The sequence below is a fragment of the Lolium rigidum genome, chromosome 2 (assembly GCF_022539505.1).
Source record: "Lolium rigidum isolate FL_2022 chromosome 2, APGP_CSIRO_Lrig_0.1, whole genome shotgun sequence".
NCBI lineage: Eukaryota > Viridiplantae > Streptophyta > Magnoliopsida > Poales > Poaceae > Lolium > Lolium rigidum.
This window is the reverse complement of record NC_061509.1, coordinates 198,768,608-198,788,374: the sequence shown is the minus strand read 5'-3', so window position 1 is coordinate 198,788,374 and position 19,767 is coordinate 198,768,608. Positions and strand designations below refer to the sequence as shown.

The 19,767-nt window shown below is 42.2% G+C and overlaps 1 protein-coding gene across 2 annotated transcripts; it reads right to left on the bottom strand.

Moving 5' to 3' along the window:
- Positions 1–8,611: 8,611 nt before the first annotated feature.
- Positions 8,612–14,865, bottom strand: LOC124692814 (nucleolar and coiled-body phosphoprotein 1-like). 2 transcript variants are annotated; one of them, XM_047226248.1, is made up of 5 exons: positions 14,197–14,865; positions 12,221–12,903; positions 12,048–12,134; positions 9,920–10,831; positions 8,612–9,202 (listed from the first exon to the last, which is right to left on the bottom strand). In XM_047226248.1, the coding sequence occupies exons 1-5, from the start codon at positions 14,297–14,299 to the stop codon at positions 9,110–9,112; spliced, it is 1,878 nt and encodes a 625-aa protein (XP_047082204.1). In that variant the 5' UTR covers positions 14,300–14,865; the 3' UTR covers positions 8,612–9,109. The 2 variants fall into 2 exon arrangements, with proteins under 2 accessions (XP_047082204.1, XP_047082205.1); XM_047226249.1 differs by having other exon boundaries at positions 9,920–10,822.
- Between the last annotated feature and the right edge of the window lie 4,902 nt (positions 14,866–19,767).

Here is a 19,767-nt window from a genome sequence, read left to right as displayed (position 1 = left end):
GTAGATATCATCAATAATGTGGCATGGAACATAAGAAATTATCGATACGTCGGAGACGTATCAATATCCTACCTTTCCAGACAGTTGAAGCAACATGAGCAGAATTATCCAACCCATGACCTCGAACTTGCAGCCGTTGTCCTAGCCTTGAAGGTTTGGCGTCATTACCTCATGGGTAATCGATGCGAGATCTACTCCGACCACAAGAGCCTGAAATATATCTTCACCCAGAAGGAGCTGAACATGAGGCAACGCCGATGGATAGAATTGATCAAGGATTACGACATGGAGATTCACTACCACCCCGGCAAGGCCGATGTGGTAGCGGATGCTTTGAGTCGACTGCCGTGTCAGTTGAACTCCATGATCGCAATCGAGCAACCCAGCCTGTTTCAAGAGTTTGAACAGTTTAGACTTGAACTTGTTAATGAAGGATTCCTAGCCAGCATAGAACTTCAACCCACCTTGATCAGCCAGATTAAGGAAGCCCAGAAAGGAAACGCTAGCATCGACGGAATCAAGAAATAGATAGCTGCAGGGAAAGCACCAGGATTCACCGTGGATGAAGCCGGAGTTCTTTGGTACAAAGGACGCCTATGTGTGCCAGCAGATTCTGAACTGAAGCAAGTCATCCTGAAGGAAGCCCATGACACCCTTTACTCGATTCACCCCGGAGGTACCAAGATGTATCAAGACTTGAAGGAGCAATTCTGGTGGCATGGAATGAAGAGAGAAATCGGCAGCTACATCGCCAAGTATGACATCTGTCAACGAGTCAAGGCGGAACATCAGCGACCCGCAGGATTGCTGCAGCCACTGCAGATTCCAGAATGGAAGTGGGACTCAGTAGGAATGGACTTTATCACAGGTTTGCCCAAATCCAGCAAAGGCAATGATTCGATATGGGTTGTTGTTGATAGACTGACCAAGGTAGCTCATTTCATCGCCGTCAAGACCACATACCAAGGCCCAAAGTTAGCTGAACTGTACATCTCCAGAATAGTCGCCCTGCACGGAACCCCGAAGTCGATAGTGTCAGATAGAGGATCACAATTCACCTCAAGATTCTGGCAGAAAGTGCATGAAGGACTGGGAACCCGTCTGAATTTCAGCACAGCCTATCATCCGCAGACCGATGGACAGACGAAAAGAGTCAACCAGATACTGGAGGACATGTTGAGAGCATGTGTACTGGAATATGGATCCAAGTGGGAAGACTTCTTACCCTACGCAGAATTCTCTTACAACAACAGCTACCAAGCCAGCCTACAGATGGCCCCCTTTGAAGCCTTGTACGGAAGGAAATGTCGTACCCCTCTGAATTGGTCGGAAGTCGGAGAAAGCCAAGTCTTTGGACCAGATGTTCTTCGTGAAGCCGAAGAGGAAGTACACAAGACCCGCGAGTACCTCAAGACGGCGCAATCAAGACAGAAGAGCTACGCCGACAAGAGACGCCGAGAGATGACCTTCGAGATCGGAGACTTCGTCTATCTCAAGGTATCCCCCTTGAAAGGAATGCAGAGATTTCAGCTGAAAGGAAAGCTTGCACCCCGATATGTCGGACCCTTCAAAGTTCTGAGTCGCCGAGGCGAAGTATCTTATCAACTGGAGCTACCCGAAGAAATGGCGGCTGTGCACGACGTGTTTCACATCTCACTCTGCCGGAAGTGCCTTGAAGTCCCTGAGAAGACCGAAGTGTTCAAGAACATCGATCACCGATCGGTGGACATCAACCAGGACTTGACGTACCGCGAAGTGCCGATTCGCATCTTGGAGGAAGCTTACCGAACCACCCGCACCCGAAGCATCAAGTTTCTGAAGATACAGTGGAGCAATCATACTGAAGATGAAGCCACTTGGGAACGCGAAGACTTCATGAAGAAGGTGTACCCAGATCTCTTTAGTACCTAACTTTCTTTCAGATCTCGGGACGAGATCTTTTGTAAGGGGGAAGGGTTTGTAACATCCCAAATTTAAATAACAGCGAGAAGAAGAATTCCAGAGATTCAAAATTCAGAACCAACAAAAACTTTTATTTTGCATATAGTGCCATGCATAGGACTTGTGCATTTGAGTGATATGCCATGATGATTGCTATGATGTTTATGTGATAAACCCTAAAACCCTATTGTGATCAAGTGAAGATCATCAACCAAATAAATCAAAAGGAGAAAGAAATCAAATAAGAATAAAACCCTAAAACACTCACATATGGTTTATGCCATTTTTGCAAATCTTTACCCTAGGCCATTTTGGTCTTCACCATTAGTGGTATTATGTTACTAAACACTTATTACAACTTTTGGAATCAAAGAAACACAAATCAAATCAGATTCAAACTCAAATTGTGATCACATGTGATTATGGTCAAATCTGCCATTTACATTCTGGTCACTACTTTGAGCCCCTGCTTTTCAAGTTTTTCAAACTAAACTTTCCCAATTCTTTGCATGTCATCCAAGAGCACATCAAGGTGAACAACTTTGGTAAAGACCACCATGCCAAATTCACTTTGAATCAAATTCTATGCTCATGTAAAGTTGGAACTTTTTATTATGTGGAACAATCTCACACTTAGCAAATTTTGCAGTTCTTTGATTTTCTAAATTCCACCACCACCTCTCATTCTCTCTGGTCATTTACAACTCACTCAAACACACCACTTCCAAATCTTGCCACCTTTTGAACCCATTCAAATTTGGACAATATTTGCAAATTACAAATATGGAACAATTCAACACTATTTGAAATAGTGATCTACTCAACCCTAACCTGCCCCAAACTACTCTACTTGGTCCCCTGGTTCCCTCTCCACCTAAATGCCCCATAGTAACCCTAGGGAGGCCATGCCTAGCTTGCATGCACACACCATGCCGGCCATGCCGCACCTCCCCTTCTCTCCATCGTCGACCACCATGGCCCTGGTGCCCTAGCTCGCCACCTCTCTCTTCTACCTCACCTAGCAACGGCCATGTCGACGTAGACGCCGTAGCCACGCCGGAGAACGCGCGCCCAGAACGCGCCAGCATGCCGCTCGCGTCGCGACCATGCACGTCGTGGACGCGCACTGGCCACGCGCCACCCCACCAGCACGTGCACCCCTTGGCCCCTCTCTTGCCGCGTTGAGCACCGCATCACCACCTCAGACCCGCCAGACACGCGCAGGACAGCGACCCTGGACCGCCGCCGCCGGAGACGACGACACGATCCCGTAGACGCCGCCGCAGACATGGAAGAAACGCGAGCTATCTAGCCGCCGCCCGACCAAGCGGTCGCCACCGTTAGCCTCGCCTGGACATGTAGAACACTGCTGCGCCATCGCCTAGCCCCAACACTCACCGGAATTGCCGCGAGCATGTCGACTTCGACTCTGCCCCGCAGCACCCAAGCATCTCTATAAATACCAGCCTCCCCTGAGCAATCTGAGCACCGCACCATCCTCTCCTCCCATCCCTGACTCTCCACCACCACTCCACCCATCGAATCGAAGCCGGAGCAGCGCCAATCGAGCGATCGGAGCTGCGGAAGCCCTGGTGCAATCGCCATTGATCCAGGCCTCCTCAAGCTGCGCCACTGCTACAGGCTTCTTCCCCTTCATCGACAACCTCGAACGGAACACCGCCGCCGCTCGCCGGACCCACGGTTCGCCCTCCGACCCCCTAGGCTCGCCGCGCCAGCAACCCTCTCTCGCCGGAGAAGACGATGCACTGGCACCGTCCGATCCTGTTTTAATCCAACGCCCCTCTTTAATCCATACCGATTCGGGTTTAACAGCCGCTGACATGCGGGACCCACTCTGTCAGCAAGCCCAAGCGCACCGAGCTGCGTTACTGGGCCGATTTGCTGTGTTTTGAATCGTTTCGGCCCAAACTAGTTTCCCGCCGGCCCTTTAATTCAAACTTAGTTTAAATCAATTCAATTCAAATCAATACTGGCTCTAACTTTGAAAATTCATAGAATCTGTTTGGCTTGGCCAAATTTAACAAATTTTATATTGTTGGAAAGCTATGGAAAAGTTATACAACTTGCCACTGGTCTCACTTTGAGGTCTATTGTAGAATTAAAATGATAAAAAGAAGAAGGCAGTGACTTTTTCATATTCAAATAATTATAAAAAATCAACCAAAATAGATACTTAGTTAATTCCAACTCCAATAGCTCACTTTTGACTTATAGTAATTGTTTCTACAATAAAATGGTGTGGTCACTTTGTATGATCATGCCCTAGTTTAATTGATGGACAATATGGCTAGTTTATTTAAGTGATATTGTCCAAAACTATTATGTAAATCATATGAAGTATTTTTACTTCATTTAAATCTTGTCCCAAGTGATTTCATATGTTGTTTGAACCCCTGGTCAAATACCCTTATATGAAATACTTGGAGATTTAAATCATTTGTAGAATTATTAAATGGTATGAGGTGGTCTACCTCATTTAAATCATTTTCTCAAATGATGATAATGAATGGTTGACTTAGGTCAATATAAATTCATGTATGATTGTTTGAGAAATTAAATCTTAAGAAGATTTCAATGAGAGGAAATTATTTCTCAAAAACCCTATGGAAACTATCATTTACATATGTAATACGAGGGAATTAAATTTTCTCAAGCAACACAACCAATGCACCCTAATTATATTAATTGTGTGCTTAGAATAGTTTGTGAGAATATATGTGATGTTTGGAATAGCCATTGAATTAGTTGAGTGATTATACTCGTATTTAAATTTAGACGCTAGCACCGGAGAATACCCGGAGGAAGAAGGTTGCTACCAGGAGGAGGAGGAGGAGAACTTTGAGAACTACCAAGGCAAGCTAATATTCTTGCAAAGTGCAAAGCCCCTTGGGGCAAGGCACCATAACTCTTACCTTTCTTACCACAAGCCTATCCCAAGTTTTTACCTTACAAGTTTTTACTTGTTTATTTAAAGAGTTACTTTTATAGTTAACTTTGGTCAAAGTGAAAGAAGGTTACTAGAGTAGTAAAGTTAGTCTCAAGCTATCCAAGCAAGATTAGCACCCCTCATGATTAGTGCTAGTGCTAAATACTAAAACTTGACTACTCTAGATGGGAACATGTGACTTTGAATTGATTTTGAAACCTTGGAATGATGAGTCATTCTATTGAAGGATTTTTGAAGGTGAATATGACCAAGAGAAGATGGTGATTTTTGATAAAACTGATATTGGTTTGAATGCGATACCTTTCCAATATTGAGTACCCCCACAATACCTGATTATGGGTAGGGCTTAACTGGGAAATTTACGCATCTTAGTATGGGTTCCCTCCGAACACACATCATAGGGGTTATGCCGAGGCTGCCTCCGTTGTTGAGAAATGATGTGAATTGAGGTGAATTGTACGGCCAAGCCCTGTGCAGTTCCCAGGTTGACAGTTGGTCTTCACTGGGAGGCCAAGCTCATGGGGAGAGGTGCTCATACTAAGATTTGTAAGTGAAAGGTTATGGTTGATGATCCGCGTACTGTGTTACGATGATTCGGGGTAATCCCGACGGATGAAATCAAATGTTGTGGCACAAGTGTGCAACCTCTGCAGAGTGTAAACCTATTCGAATAGCCGTGTCCACTGGTTACGGACGGTTGGAAAGGCCATACAGTTTCCGGTGTCAGATTCTTGAAAATGTTGGTGAAATGAATGGTGAATTGGTGACTTGACTTTGAATCACAACAATGTTGTGGGAATGACACTAATGTTCCAACTTGAGTTAGTTAGCACTTGATTAAGTCTTTTCTCAAATACTTGTGAACAAAAATTGGCTTGTTTGCGCTTACACTAGTATTAGTTTGCGAGTACACTAGTATTAGTTTGCGAGTACTTAAAGTATTAGTTTGCGAGTACTTAAAGTACTCACGGCTTTGTCCCTGGCTATTCAAATGGCCAGAGTATGAAGATGAACAGAACTACCAAGGAGATGACCAGCAGGACGCCTACGACAACTAGGAGTCTTCCGACGTCAAGCGTTGGCCTGTGGACTAGAGAGTCCAATTATCTTTACGCTTCCGCTATGAACTTGTGTTTGTTCGTTGATCAATAGGTCAACTATTTTTGTAATATGGATCATGTGATTCAAGTTGTAAGACAGTATGGTTTGTAATGAATGATGATTGTGATACTTAACTATTATGCCTCGCAACAACAATATTCCTGCGATTGCGATGTATGACATAATAGCCATCCGGACTTAAAAATCCGGGTGTTGACAAAGCCCCATGAATTTCCAGTATCCATGAGCCGAGTTGTGTCCTTAACATTTGACCTTCTCAAGTTGTGCTCGTCAACTATGATCACCGCTTTGCAAAACTTGTACAATGCTTCAAGGCAGGTGGATTCACCAATGTGAATATGCTCATCAACAAGATCACCAGCCACTCTATATGCAAGCATCCAAACTGTGGTAGTGTATTTCTAAATGGAGGAAAACCCAAGCTTACCAGTGGCATCTCTCTTATCAGTGAACTAGTCGCCATAGGCTTTCACACACTACAATATACGGTTGAACACAACCCTTAGCATTTCGAAGCATCGACATGATGAGAACATCCCATCTATTGATATATCCACTACACCTACAACGACACAGATACAAGGACCTCTTACTCGAGCTCGTGCCAAACAACTTAAGTAATTATTAAGTTGTTTTGTTTCTTGGAACTATTCCGCACATACATGAGAATATGATGTTGCCTAGATATGTGTTTTGCTCTTAGAAACGAGATGGACTAAGCATGGATGAGAGGGACAAGTATTGGAGCATGATCGTGCATGAAGTTGGCTGCAATAGTGTGAGGATTGAAGATGACGCTACAAGTAGAGATTTTAGAACTTCGAAGCCACCATAACGATGAATGAAGACTTGGACGAAATATTCAAGATTGTACTTCATAATTTCGTCCATAGCTTGATATGGTGTTGCGTCACTTTTATTTTTAGCCTAGGCCCATGCTCAAGTCATATTCGCAGCAATTAAAACAACCAGTTTTTAGAGTTTGTATCTAAGGAGGAAAACTCGTCTAGGATGGATTTTGGCCACCAAACTCTTGGCTAACAGAAAACCATTCTTTTACTCCTTAAATATTTCCCATATGTGTCACTTTAGACTCGGTTTTTGATTAGATTAAACGTTAGCTATTGCTGCAACTCATGTACTTCGATCTGAGGTCAACGCCCAGATCAAGACCGCTATTCGGAACCCACCTTCAAAATAAAGTTTTCATCTTTTTCTGCAATATCTTGATTGAAACTTTGGTTGTTACTTGCTCTCAATTTCAGGTAGGAATTAAAGATCTTCGTGGTCAGGTTGATCGTGCTTCCGCCAGATCAGTAGCCTCCAGGAGATTGGCCTAACACATTGGCGCTTATTCATCGCACATGTAGTCGGATCGCCAAGCTTAACCTCCACAGATCGACGAATCTCTATCTTATCAAAATATCTGACACCTTTGCCCTATCACGATGGAATTGACCTGCTGTATAGAGATTGCTCGCCGGATTGAAGTAGCCATTGTACAGTTGAACATGAGCGAAAATTCGTCCGCGGTCCAAGGTTTCATGTCCTAGGATAGATCATGTAAACCCTGGCATGTCACACCATTGGTTGTCATATAGAACAAGAGCAGTCACGAGAAATATGTCCTCCTCATCATAGGATGAGTCGTCCGAAGACCTGTCAAAGCACGCTTGATGATAAACATTTCAAGTTCATCCACCTTTATATGTGACAAAACACTGAAAGAACAATCACCAACTCTGTGCTAAAAGAATTTACAAGAGATAGTTTGCAAACTTTTTACCTAAAATGGTGGTTTTGGCAAATGATCGAACACATTATGGGTGTAGCGAACGCCAGCGGAGCTTGAGGTGCCTGAGGTTCTAGGCAGCAAGGGTGAGGTAGAGCTCCAAGTGTCAGCGCTTGCTGTGGTTGGAGAAAGGGTGCACTGAGGGTTCTTGGGGTGGGGTAGGAGAGATCGACAGCGATGTTACGTCGGTTAAGGACCTCTGACAAAGACGAAAAAGAGGAATTCAACGACACGGATGAGTTGATTTTTTTTTAGGAACGGCAAGGAAACGGTTTTTGCTGCTAGCCACCAGAGCGGTGAGGGTGGTACTGTACACGAGAGGCTGTACAACGGAAGGCTCGCCAGCAAAGCCAGCACGAACCAAGGAGGAAAGCTAGCTGATATGGTCAGCCTGAGCGCACTTTCAGCCTATGCAACTTATAGAGTATTGATTTTGTCCTTTCTAGTTCAAAATTTAATGTTAAAATTTATCCTAGAAAAAGCAAAATACACTAGAAGAGAGATTTAGATGGAATCCTTGAGACATAATTATTATTTTTATAATTAGGGCACAAAAAATGTCGGTTGTATACTTGTATGTGAGACTTTGCGTGGCCACATAGAACATGTCCCTCTATATACGAAATTTTTTCCCTTAATTTTAAACTTCTAAAATATGTTCTGTACATATGATCAGTTTTGGTTTTCCAGATCTCATTAGATCATCATCATGGAACACCGCACAAAATGAGAATAACTGGACAGACCACCAAAATAACGAATCAAACAGAGCGAAATATAAGGGAATATCTAAGACAAAAAAAATAGTGAGAGAAACTTTTTGAGACCAGTATAATCATATTCACCTATTTCACGTTCGAAAACTCCACCTTATCTTCTTTTTTTTTGCCAAAACAAAGATAAGCCCTGACAAGGGGAAAAGGCAACCTATTTCTCAAGGGCAGCAAGACAGGACCTACATTTGGTATTCCTGGGAAAAAGATGGACAAATCCTAAACTCATGTTTCCAACATGCCAAAAATTGTCAGAACTACTTGTGAACCACCTCCCCAAGTTGCTGGACAAGCGTCAGCAGGAAAAAAAAATCTCGACTTTGTTAATCTAGACAAAACTCATGCCAAGACTCGTTGCTATCCTTCTCAGCATCAAAACATAACCAACACCATCGCTCCATCTGACTAGCCATTGCATTTCGCAAAAAGCTCCTTCTATTGCTTCCCATAGTTCCCAGTACCTGGTTTATGAAGAACCTGTTCCTGTATTCTTAGGCTTATGCAGCCTCTCACTTAGCTCTGCCCGCAAAGAAGGAGAATTATCTTTATGTTGGCGTTGGCTTCCATGGACAAAAGCCTCTGCTCCAGCCCCTTATGGCGTCTCACCTGCAAAAAAATTGGAATTGGTGTCATAACAAAAATGATGTCGGTTGTCTTGCCCTTTCTATCAATGCACCGCAGAAATGAGAGCGTATCAAGTACTCCTGGTACCACCAAGTCTGGAAACATCGTCCTTGAAGTTGTGAAAAATACAAAAAAAAAAAAACTTTTTGACAGACACGACATATATCTATCTGGTGACAAAAACTCAAATCTAAATAGCACAGCTAGAAACTAAAAAGACTAAATCTATTTTTACAGAGCTCCTAACGAGTATAAATTGGGCTCTGGATTCAGCCCATTTACATTATTTGCATCATATTTGGCTTTCCTTAATACTGAGTTTGGATTTGAAATTTAATACTCCCTCCGTCCGGAAATAAGTGGCTCAAATTTGTCAACACATGTATCTAGATGCGTTCTAGTGTGTAGATACATGTGAATCTAGACAAATCAGAGTCACTTATTTCCGGACGGAGGAAGTAACTGTGTGCATGTACATTATTAGTGTGTTGGTTTTTTTTCGTAATTTGGCTAAAGGAGTCCTCCAATGCTTGGGAGTACTCAATAAACGGCCTCAAGTTTTCCTGAAATGGGCACACTAAACCAGTAATCATGAGAAAGTAAAGATACTAATCCTATGTTCATTAATATAAGACGTTTTGGCAAACTAAATCAGTTCAATGAACAGAGGGAGTAGAAATTAATGATAAAAAGTCTTACATAATCAGCAATTTCTTCCGCACCCAAAGGCTGCACTTCTTCATCTTTACTCCAGCCAAGTGATATCATGAAATCCAAATCCTCTGCAGTAAATATGGCATCAGCTGCATACTCCTCATCTTCGGGTTCAGTAGCCTCTGACGATGAACTAGCTTCCTCATTGCCAGACTGGGAATTCTTGTACCCATCATCTGAATCTGCAAGTGCTGAGGAGGAACTACCTTCTGCATTGTCTGAGATGGAAACCTGAAATCCTTCATCTCCTGTGTCGGCAAGCTCAGATGAGGAGTCAGACTCCACGTTTTCAACTAGAAGCTGCTGAGATCCCACAGCTGCAATGTCTGCAGATTCAAAGGAAGAATTGTTCTCCTCATTGTCAGAGAGGTGTCGCTGAGATCCCTCAGAAGAATTTGTTTCTTCACAGAAACAGTTCCCATTCCCCGTGCATTTCATTCCAGAATTAGGACAAGAATCATGTTTCGTGTCAACTACACTGGATGGAGATGGTTCACAACTTGACTCAACAGCTGAACTTGAACCATTAGACTTGGTTCGCAACGACTCGAAGAATTTAAGTCTTGGAACTAAACCAGATGGACTTTGCATTAGAGGAGGATCATGTGTCGAAACCTTAGGCTTTTGGCTGACAGGTGGCTTATGTAGTTCCACTGAAGCTACATGAGCTGGAGGACTCACAGGATTACTAGGAGAGTCTTTAGGAGTCTGTGTGGTACCATTCTGCTCTCTACTGAGGATTTTAAGGCTTCCTGAAAGAGAAAGCTTTGTTTTGACTGGAGCTCGAACAGAACCATTGGCAGGCAGTGCTAATGATTGTTGTATGGCCTTACTAGGACCAGCAAGATCTCCATTCCTTGTTCCTTTTCTTTTGGAAGAAATTGTTACCTGGAAAGTCTTGAAAGAAGTTAGCTAAGCAAAAAATATTGATGTAGTGTACTGCAGAACTTCACTCGTGTAAAAAAGGTGAGACAAAACAAATGCCAGATATGTTTTCCTTCTCTGAGGTAAAACTTGAGTTAACTTTTCAATTATATATATTTAACACGCATGATGCCACATTGTGCTTGGGGAAAGAAATACCACGGAAACCTAGCACTAGCAAACAAACTACCACAATATCAAAACAATGGTCTAGCATACACACCACCATGAACACGGTGAGACCAATTAGCATGTGGCAACAGCAGAAGAGTTAATAGGGGGTTCAGATTATTAGTTTCCCAGCTAATTGTGTCCAACTTCTGCTATAGTATTAGATATGCTTTCAAGTAAATATCTAGTTATTAGGCAGGCACACCTCTAAATAAGAAGGCATCAGCATTTCATGAAGCAAGAGTTGCAAAACGTCCCTCTCTACTAGAGTCCCTCCCCATTCAAGCTTGTGCTATTTTCCATTTGGCATCAATTTACAGTATATTTACCATTGGTCAAAATTCACACAAATGAAGAAAAAAAACTGTCAAACTAAATCTGAACAGTGATTGCTAGGACACTATATATATAATCTCTTTTGAGTGAAACAGAAAGCGCAGGATGACTACGACATGCAAGCTATTTATGTGCTTCATAGCAGTAATTCTGCCCATGCCTCAACATACACAGTACCGAGTGTCTAAATATTCCACTTCGAAAGCATATTTACATCACCATACTGCAGATCTGCATACCCAGATACTACATATAAAGATTCTCCTCGGAGTCTACGTAAGATCAGTGGTGTCCACGTACAATCAAGTATATGCAGTCATGCTCGATGAAAGAATCAAATATTTAATTTGGATATATCAAGAGAAGAGCTGCCCCATGATGACATTGACCATTTTAACTTGATAAATCATATCACAACACAGGAAACAGAAAATGTCTTGTCCAACACTGGAAGTTCCTGTATGGTTGTATATTGCTAATTATTCTTTGACAACTACCAACAATTATGGGAAGTGACTTTCACTCACGTAAATCAAAAAGTAATCACCCAGACATCACGTTTTTCTATTCGAGTTTTGGCGAATCTCTCGCGATGGAGAAATGTCAAAAAGAAGCACAACCATGATTACAGGCGAAAGAAATGTGAAAATTTGTTCAGGTCAAAAGGCAGAAGATAACTCACAGAAGATTTGCTTGTTGTAGATGTCATAGGTCTTAGGGTGTTTTGTCTCAAAGTTCTTTCTTCAATCTTCTGAGCATCAATTGACAGCTATAAGGAAAAGAGTACAATCACATGAATCCAGAGAGCCAATTATATCAATGAGAACGTTATAAACACCATGTCATGGTTCCTACCTGAGGTCCAAAGGAAATTCTCTGAGGAGCTTGCATTACAGTCTCCGCCATGCTTAATCCAGTTCCACTGTTCAGTGCTACTTCAGGCTTTTTACTAGGAGCAGCTTGTGGTACAGAAGAGGCAACGAGATTTTTCTTTGGCTCAACTGATACAGGAGCACCCACTAGCTTCGAAGTCCAGCCATCAGATGGAGTAAACGGAGGCAGGCTCTGAATTGGGGTGGTGATACCAGGGGATGGGACTCTGCTTATGTCTTGCTTTCCATTCTTGTCCTCCGAACTAAGCTGTGGGAATTCTCGCTCAAAGACGACACCAGCAGTATTGCTTCTAGATGTACTACCATTATTTAGACTAACTACTCCCTTACTTGATGTGTCTGCCTTCGAGCGAGCACGATTTAACCTATCCCTTTCAGGTCTACATGAGCTAAATGACTGAAAACCATCACGTTCTGCTGGAACAGACCTACTCTCCCTATCACGGGAATCAAAATCCTTGTCCCGTTCTTTATCCTTGTTCCTTCCAAAGTTTGCATAGCCCCTTGTCTTCCCTGTTTCATCCCGGTCAAGCCGACGGGGCCCACTTGAGACTGAACTCCTCCGTGATGAAGACTGCCGGGAACTCTGGTCACGATTGTGCCCAGATGAACGATTTCTTGACGTACTACTCTTAACTTGAGAATCTAACAAGATGAGAGAAAAGACTTGTCAGTATAATAATATATGACAGCTTTGCAACACAGAAAAGTAATGCTACTTGTAGTTGACACAAGTTATGGAACTACAATGTGGCACCCCCACTTGAGAACAATTCTTCATAATGGCATTTGCAGACAAATAGTAATACTCCCTCCGGTTCAAAATAATTGAATAAAAATGGGTGTATCTAGACATTTTTTAGTGTGTAGATACATCCAGTTTTGAGCAATTATTTTGAAGCGGAGAGAGTAGCACATTAAAAAATCACTCTAATTGCAACAAAAAAAAATAGTGTCATAACTTTATTAGAAAAAAAGAGTGGTACAAGCAATAGACATCATACTTGGATGATACTTATACAAAAACTATATGAACAAGCACTGCAATGGTACTGTACAAAGCATAGTACACAAGCATAATCGATGCAATGATTCTGTTTATTTATTGAAACTTATCATAAGTAGGTTAGACAGTGAAACACCATACCATATGACCCAACAGAACTACTTCTTGCCACATCAATGTAGACAGTCCAGTTTAAATGTTGTACCATTTTAGTAAGGTAGTTTCCATTTTTGCAAACAATGGTCAGTTAATGGTTTGAGACAACACATTCCACCAGGCAACTATTAAATGTTAATTGGCACTAGAGAGGAGTAAACAAGTCATGGTTATAAATAAAGCATCAGGCCATTGGCTGATGGTTAGCAAGAACATGTATTTGGAACCAGAAGGATTAGAAGTGCCATGAGCCATCCAACAATGTTATCTTGTTTGCAAGCAGTACAAATCACAGGAAAACATGTACAGAACCCAAGCAAGCAGGTGTTACTAATTGCAATTAATACCACCTAAATCATATATATGTGCATCCTTTGAGGTGACATGAACCTTTGATACTAGACAAGAAGAAATGAGTTGATAACCATAACTGGGCCATCTCCATCATCTAATTTATCCAAGAAGCACATAGCGGTTCAACAGTGAGATCATAATGGCAATGGCAAGTAAAAAACTAGAAATATGGTTGTTAGAGAAGCATTTGTTCCGTGAGCATCATCATGAGACTAATAAAGCAGAAAAGGTAGTAGTAATCTTATCTAAAAGAATCCCCCCCGCACGTACATGTCACATTAATATGCTCCAACACGAATTCCATGATATAATCCCACAGATAGCAACGCCCACGAGGCAATACATCACATTTATAGCACTGCCAGTCGAAACGAGAAAAACAAAAACAAAAACGAAATAGGGAGGAAGGGTGGCGATTTCACCTTTGCGCGAGGAAGCTGCAGCCCAGAGGCTAGCGGCGCCCGTGGCCGTGACCTGGCCCTGCATGAGCCATTGCGGCTTGAAGGCGGGAATGTCCTGCTCCATGGCGACGGGCACCACTCACCATCTACCCAGTCAGCGGCGGCGGAGAGGGGAGGTCCTCCTCCTCCACCGATCCAATCCGCGAGTCGGGCGGCCCAATCCGCGCCCTCAATGCCACACCAACGCCCCGCTCCTCTTCCTCCTCGTCACCACCAATCAGCGCATGGCGGCGACCTCCATGCCACGCCCTTCCGCGGAGGCACCCAAACCCTAGCGCCGCAGCGGGGTCCGCCTCGCCGCCCGAGGCAAACCCTCAAACCCTAGATAGGGCTATCACGAGAGGCGCCCCACCAAATCAGCCCCCAGGAAAATCACGGAGAAAAAAAAAATCGGGGCCGCCGCCTCCTCCAATTGCCCTGGTATCGTATCGCGCGGCGCCTCCGCTGCGATTGAAGGGCCTCGAATCCGCTCGGAATCACTCGGCGAGAAGGGCGATGGATGGGAGGTCGGATTGTACCGGCGGCGATTTGTTCCGGTGGGTCGGGGCGGCGAGTTTGGGGTCGGCGAATTGAAGCGGCCGGCGGCTGCGGTGCGGAAGGCAAGGGGGGAAGCGAACAAAAAGCAATACGGGAGAGCGGACGGAGGATAGGGATATATATTTTGTTGGGGGTTTTATAGGATTTGGCCTTGTTGGACTTGTACACGTTCCGGTTCCGGTTCCGGATGGGGATACCTGCACAAACCCTACGCAAAAAAGTTATTTATTTATTTCTCCTCCTTTAGGTGAACTTTAGGTGGATAGGCTGCTCTGCTATTGTGCCAGGCATCTCCAAGAGATTCCACACATTTATGTCTGGCAGGTCTCTCCATATTTGGATGTGATTGTTGCTATTTATGTACATTTTTGTGTTTTCTTGGCTTTCTATAATCTAAGATTAGTTTTTTTAAAACCCTATAATCTAAGATTCCACACATTTTTTGTGTTTGTTGCTATTTATGTACATTTTTGTGTTTTCTTGGCTTTCTATAATCTAGACATCTAGTTAGTTCATGTTTCCAGTTTTGTGGGAGATAAAAAGTGTTTCATGAAGTAAGTGTTCATTTGTGAACGAAAAGCAATAACAATCCAAATATAATTTGTTGGGTATGGATTTATTTATAGTTTTGAACTATAATGGGATAAATTTGTGTTGCATACAGTATTCATTTTTTGTCTAAAATAATGCATCGTTACAGGGTTCATTTGAATTGATTGTTCCGATAAAATCCATGATTGATGCCCTATCTTAACAAGTTGCTAAAAGAAAGACAATGCCCTTTGTGGTGGAATAGTTAAAATTAGGTTTGGTGAAAATAAAATCTCTTGCTATTATTTAGTCCATGAGTTTTCTAGAGAATATGTACAAATAAACATAAATAATATTGAAGCAATTGTGATGTGATGTTGATATAGCTTTACAACACCAGCAAAAGTCTTCTTGAAACGTTGGGACTCCAAGTGCAGAGAGTGTAGTCTAGGAAGTAATTTTACCCACATGAGTGACTCGGGGGTTTATATCGAACTCTCGGGGAACTGAGCAAAGATTGTTCTCTTCTCTCTTCTTCTAGTAATCCTGCAAAGTAAAATAAAGCCTTGTATCCCCAACTCCACCATGTGATTGTCAAGCACAAGATTTCGCATAAGTAAATAAAACACAAGTAATAATAAAGCGATTAAAACTAGGTAAAATAAAGTAACTAAGTAAAAAAAACAGTAAATGGGTTGATTTTTTTGATGCAAATAAGAAAAGCAAATATTTTTTATATTTTCGGATTAAAATAGTGCAGCAAATAAAAAATAGGATAAAAGCAAGATAACTGTGTTTCTTATGATAAAAAGTGGACCGGGGTCCATGGGTTCACTTGACTATTCTCTCTTTTAAGTTGTAGTGGACAAATAACAATTCATCAATGAGATATGAGAATGAAAAATAATAACATGTGAAAGATACACATTCATATGGGCATCACGTCCAGAGATGATACAACATATCACTCTTATACTCCACAAGAAAGGGAAAACTTCATGCAATCTTGTATTAAGAAATAACAGAGCATAGCCTAAGTACTTTGACATGATGTTTGAATATCAAATATGCTACCTTGAACAAACAAAATCATCACTTTTGTTACATGACGAACATAGCACATGCATTCATTTTATCCCTAGTGAGGTAGCAAAAGAAAAGTTAAAAACCATAATAGATCGTGAATTTGTTGTCACTATCCAACCACTAAAATCATGCTACTCCATCTAATACACACATCACCCCACACACACTCTTGCATAGATGTTGGATCAGAACAAAATACTTAAGAACGAGGTACATAATATGCATATATCAATGCATCTTGCACATATATGATTAGATCTCATAGCACACTATCATAGAATAAGGATCCACCACATAGGTATTACAAACATGGTCATAATCATGTAGGGCAGCTCATATGGCAGTAATAACTATGAAGAACATGAGATAAATAGATCAAGCTACTGCCAGAAACCTGTAGTTTAGAGGTGTACTACTCCCCCCTTGATCATGGTGACGATGATGATGATGATGAAGACGTTGGAGAAGGTGGAGATCCCTCCGGCAGTGATCTCGGCGGAGTTTCCCCCTCCAATCTTCGTTGCTGCAGCCTCTGTTTCGTGTTTTTGTCTTCTGCGGCGCTCTCCTCCTGAGAAATCTTTGGGGTCATATATATATAGTGATTTTTAGGGGCGAAAGAATTAGGTCAATTGGACGATCGGTGGCTGAAAGAGGTTGGGTGGCCCGCCCAACATGTTTGGGCGTGCCACCTACCCTCTTTTGGGCCCCAGGCCCATCCAGGCCTCCTCCTAAGCTCCAGGGTGCTTCTCCTGATGAAAAAGTGATGCTCCAAAAATCTCAGGTCAATTTGACTCCGTATATGTCTCTGAAAGTGAAAAATACGCGAAACGGGAATTTCCTGTTCTGCAGAGTTATAAACCAAATAAAGGGGATCATTGGTAAATCCCCATAAATCATTGTAAAACATGTTATTATCATCATATATATTGCAAATATGTGGGAATTCAATATGATAAAGGACAAAGTTCATGTATGCATTTTACATGCATCGGATGTTTACCTCATATTTGTATGGTGTGTATATGTAGCAAAAAAAGGATACACTTGCTACTTCCGAAAGCATTGTAGCTTCGCCTCACACGATGTGTAGATCTTTTCTCTTCATAAAGTTTGGATCTAGTGACGAGTTCACTCCTTTTTCACACTTTTATTCACATAAGGAGCTAGTCATTTAGCTGAGGTTGTAAATAGGAAAATGCAAATGCACTCACATGTGGGAAACTATCCAACTAGCAACCTTGTAAAACATGAAAACAAAGAAATGCAAGATTGCTCACATTTGAGACCAAAAAACTAAAAATTACATAGATAAACAAAGAATTTCTACTTTTATGCGGGACTAAAATCTCATGAAAGATGTAAAACCACAATGAAACAAATACGAGAATGTGACACTCCAACTCAAAACCATGTTGGTGGTGTTAGTGCAAGTGTGCATCAATCACATAGGACTTCAATCATGACCAGGAAATCCTAACTCCTAGGCATCATCTTATTATCACATGAGGCACTGGACACAACATGCTTAATTTTACTAGGTCGCAACCACTTCTTCAACCATGTGTGTTCAAGTTCAATCAATAAATACATACTGGTACCTGAAGTGATCCAAAGGAATGATATACATGTTGTGGTAAGTGGATGGAATCGGATTTAGCACACAATAAGTTTAATGTTTGGCTTTAAAGATCATTCGGATTTTCCTATGACTCAAAGCTATAAAATAATATACTAGGACCATCATTTTGGTTTTTTTTTTCGAGTCTTCGTGTGCGTTGAATGAGCAATAAGCTTCAATGGCTTCATTGCGCCTTGATTATTCAAGCATGTTGAAAAGCAAGATCTATCACTCTATATTTTGTGTGTTTATTAAAACCACGCAAATGAATTTTACTGTGTGCTCAAGTGTGTAGGAATTATTTTTAGCACTAGAGTTGATGGCCCACCATTTTCCAATGTTCACCATCTGGTTCTAGGACTAGATGTTTGGCCTTTGATTATGGTGGTATGCAACATGGTGAGGAGTTTTGAAGAAAGAAGAGATCAAAGGGAGAAGACTGGTACATTTCAGGGAGGCAGATCATCCGGCCCCGGTGGTTGGACATCCAGTCCTCCCTCAACCTAAGCGCCACGACCGCGCCAAGATGTTGAACATGTGCCAAGAAAAATGGGACGTATGTAAACTCCATCCCCCACTCTCCGGATGGTCTTTACATCTGGGCCCTATAATGTATGATGGTCAGCTTGCAGAGGCAGGGCATATGTAAATTCCATCTGCCCCAGATGGTATTTACATCCGGCCCCAACCATGTCGTATGGTGGCCAGGTCGCGGAAGGGGGGTCGAAGCATCCGAGGTTTCATAAACCCGGATCATCCACTCCGACGCTGCAACGGCTCTTTCACACATACGACGTATAACATGGGAGCATTGTTCCTTTTCAGATTGAATATGTGATGTTGTGCAGAGCACGCAGTTGGGAAACCCCAAGAGGAAGGTATGATGAGCACAGTAGCAAGTTTTCCCTCAGTAAGAAACCAAGGTTTAATCGACCAGTAGGAGAAAGAAATCACTTCTGAGGTGTTGCTAGCTGACTTTGGCAGGGCGCACCACCGGTGTCAGCAACAACGTGAAACCTGCACACAACACAAGCAGAATACTTTGCCCCAACTTACAGTGAGGTTGTCAATCTCACCGGTTTTGCTGAAAACAAAAGACTAAACGTATAGTGTGGAAAGAGATGTTTGTTTGCAGTGAAATAAAGAGAACAGTGTGTGCATGCCAGAAAAAGAGTTGTTGCCGTGGGAGTTGGCAATAAAAAAGAACAGGTATTTGCAGTGTAAAACAAAGGACCGGGATCCACAGTTCACTAGAGGTGTCTCTCCATAAAGATAAATAACATGCTGGGTATATAAATTACAGCTAGGCAATTGACAGAATAAAGACCATACATGACAAGATGATTACTATGAGATTCATTTGGGTATTACAACAAGATTCATAGACCGTAATCCAACTGCGTCTATGACTAATAATCCACCTTTCAGTTAGCATCCGCACCCCTTTCAGTATTAAGTTGCAAGCAACAGATTATTGCATTAGTAAAGTGTGTAAAGTAAACAATAGAATTATCCTTGGATAAAGCATTGTTGTTTTCTCCCTAGTGGCAACATCACATCTACAACCTTAGAAGTTATTTTCACTCTTCGAGATTACTAGAGGCATGATCCCACTATCGAGCATAAATACTCCCTCTTGGAGTCACAAGCACATACTTGGCCAGAGCATCTACTAGCAACGGAGAGCATGCAAGATCACAAATAACATATGACAAGTATATTATTATTCAATATTCATCGGATTCCAGAGAAACACAACA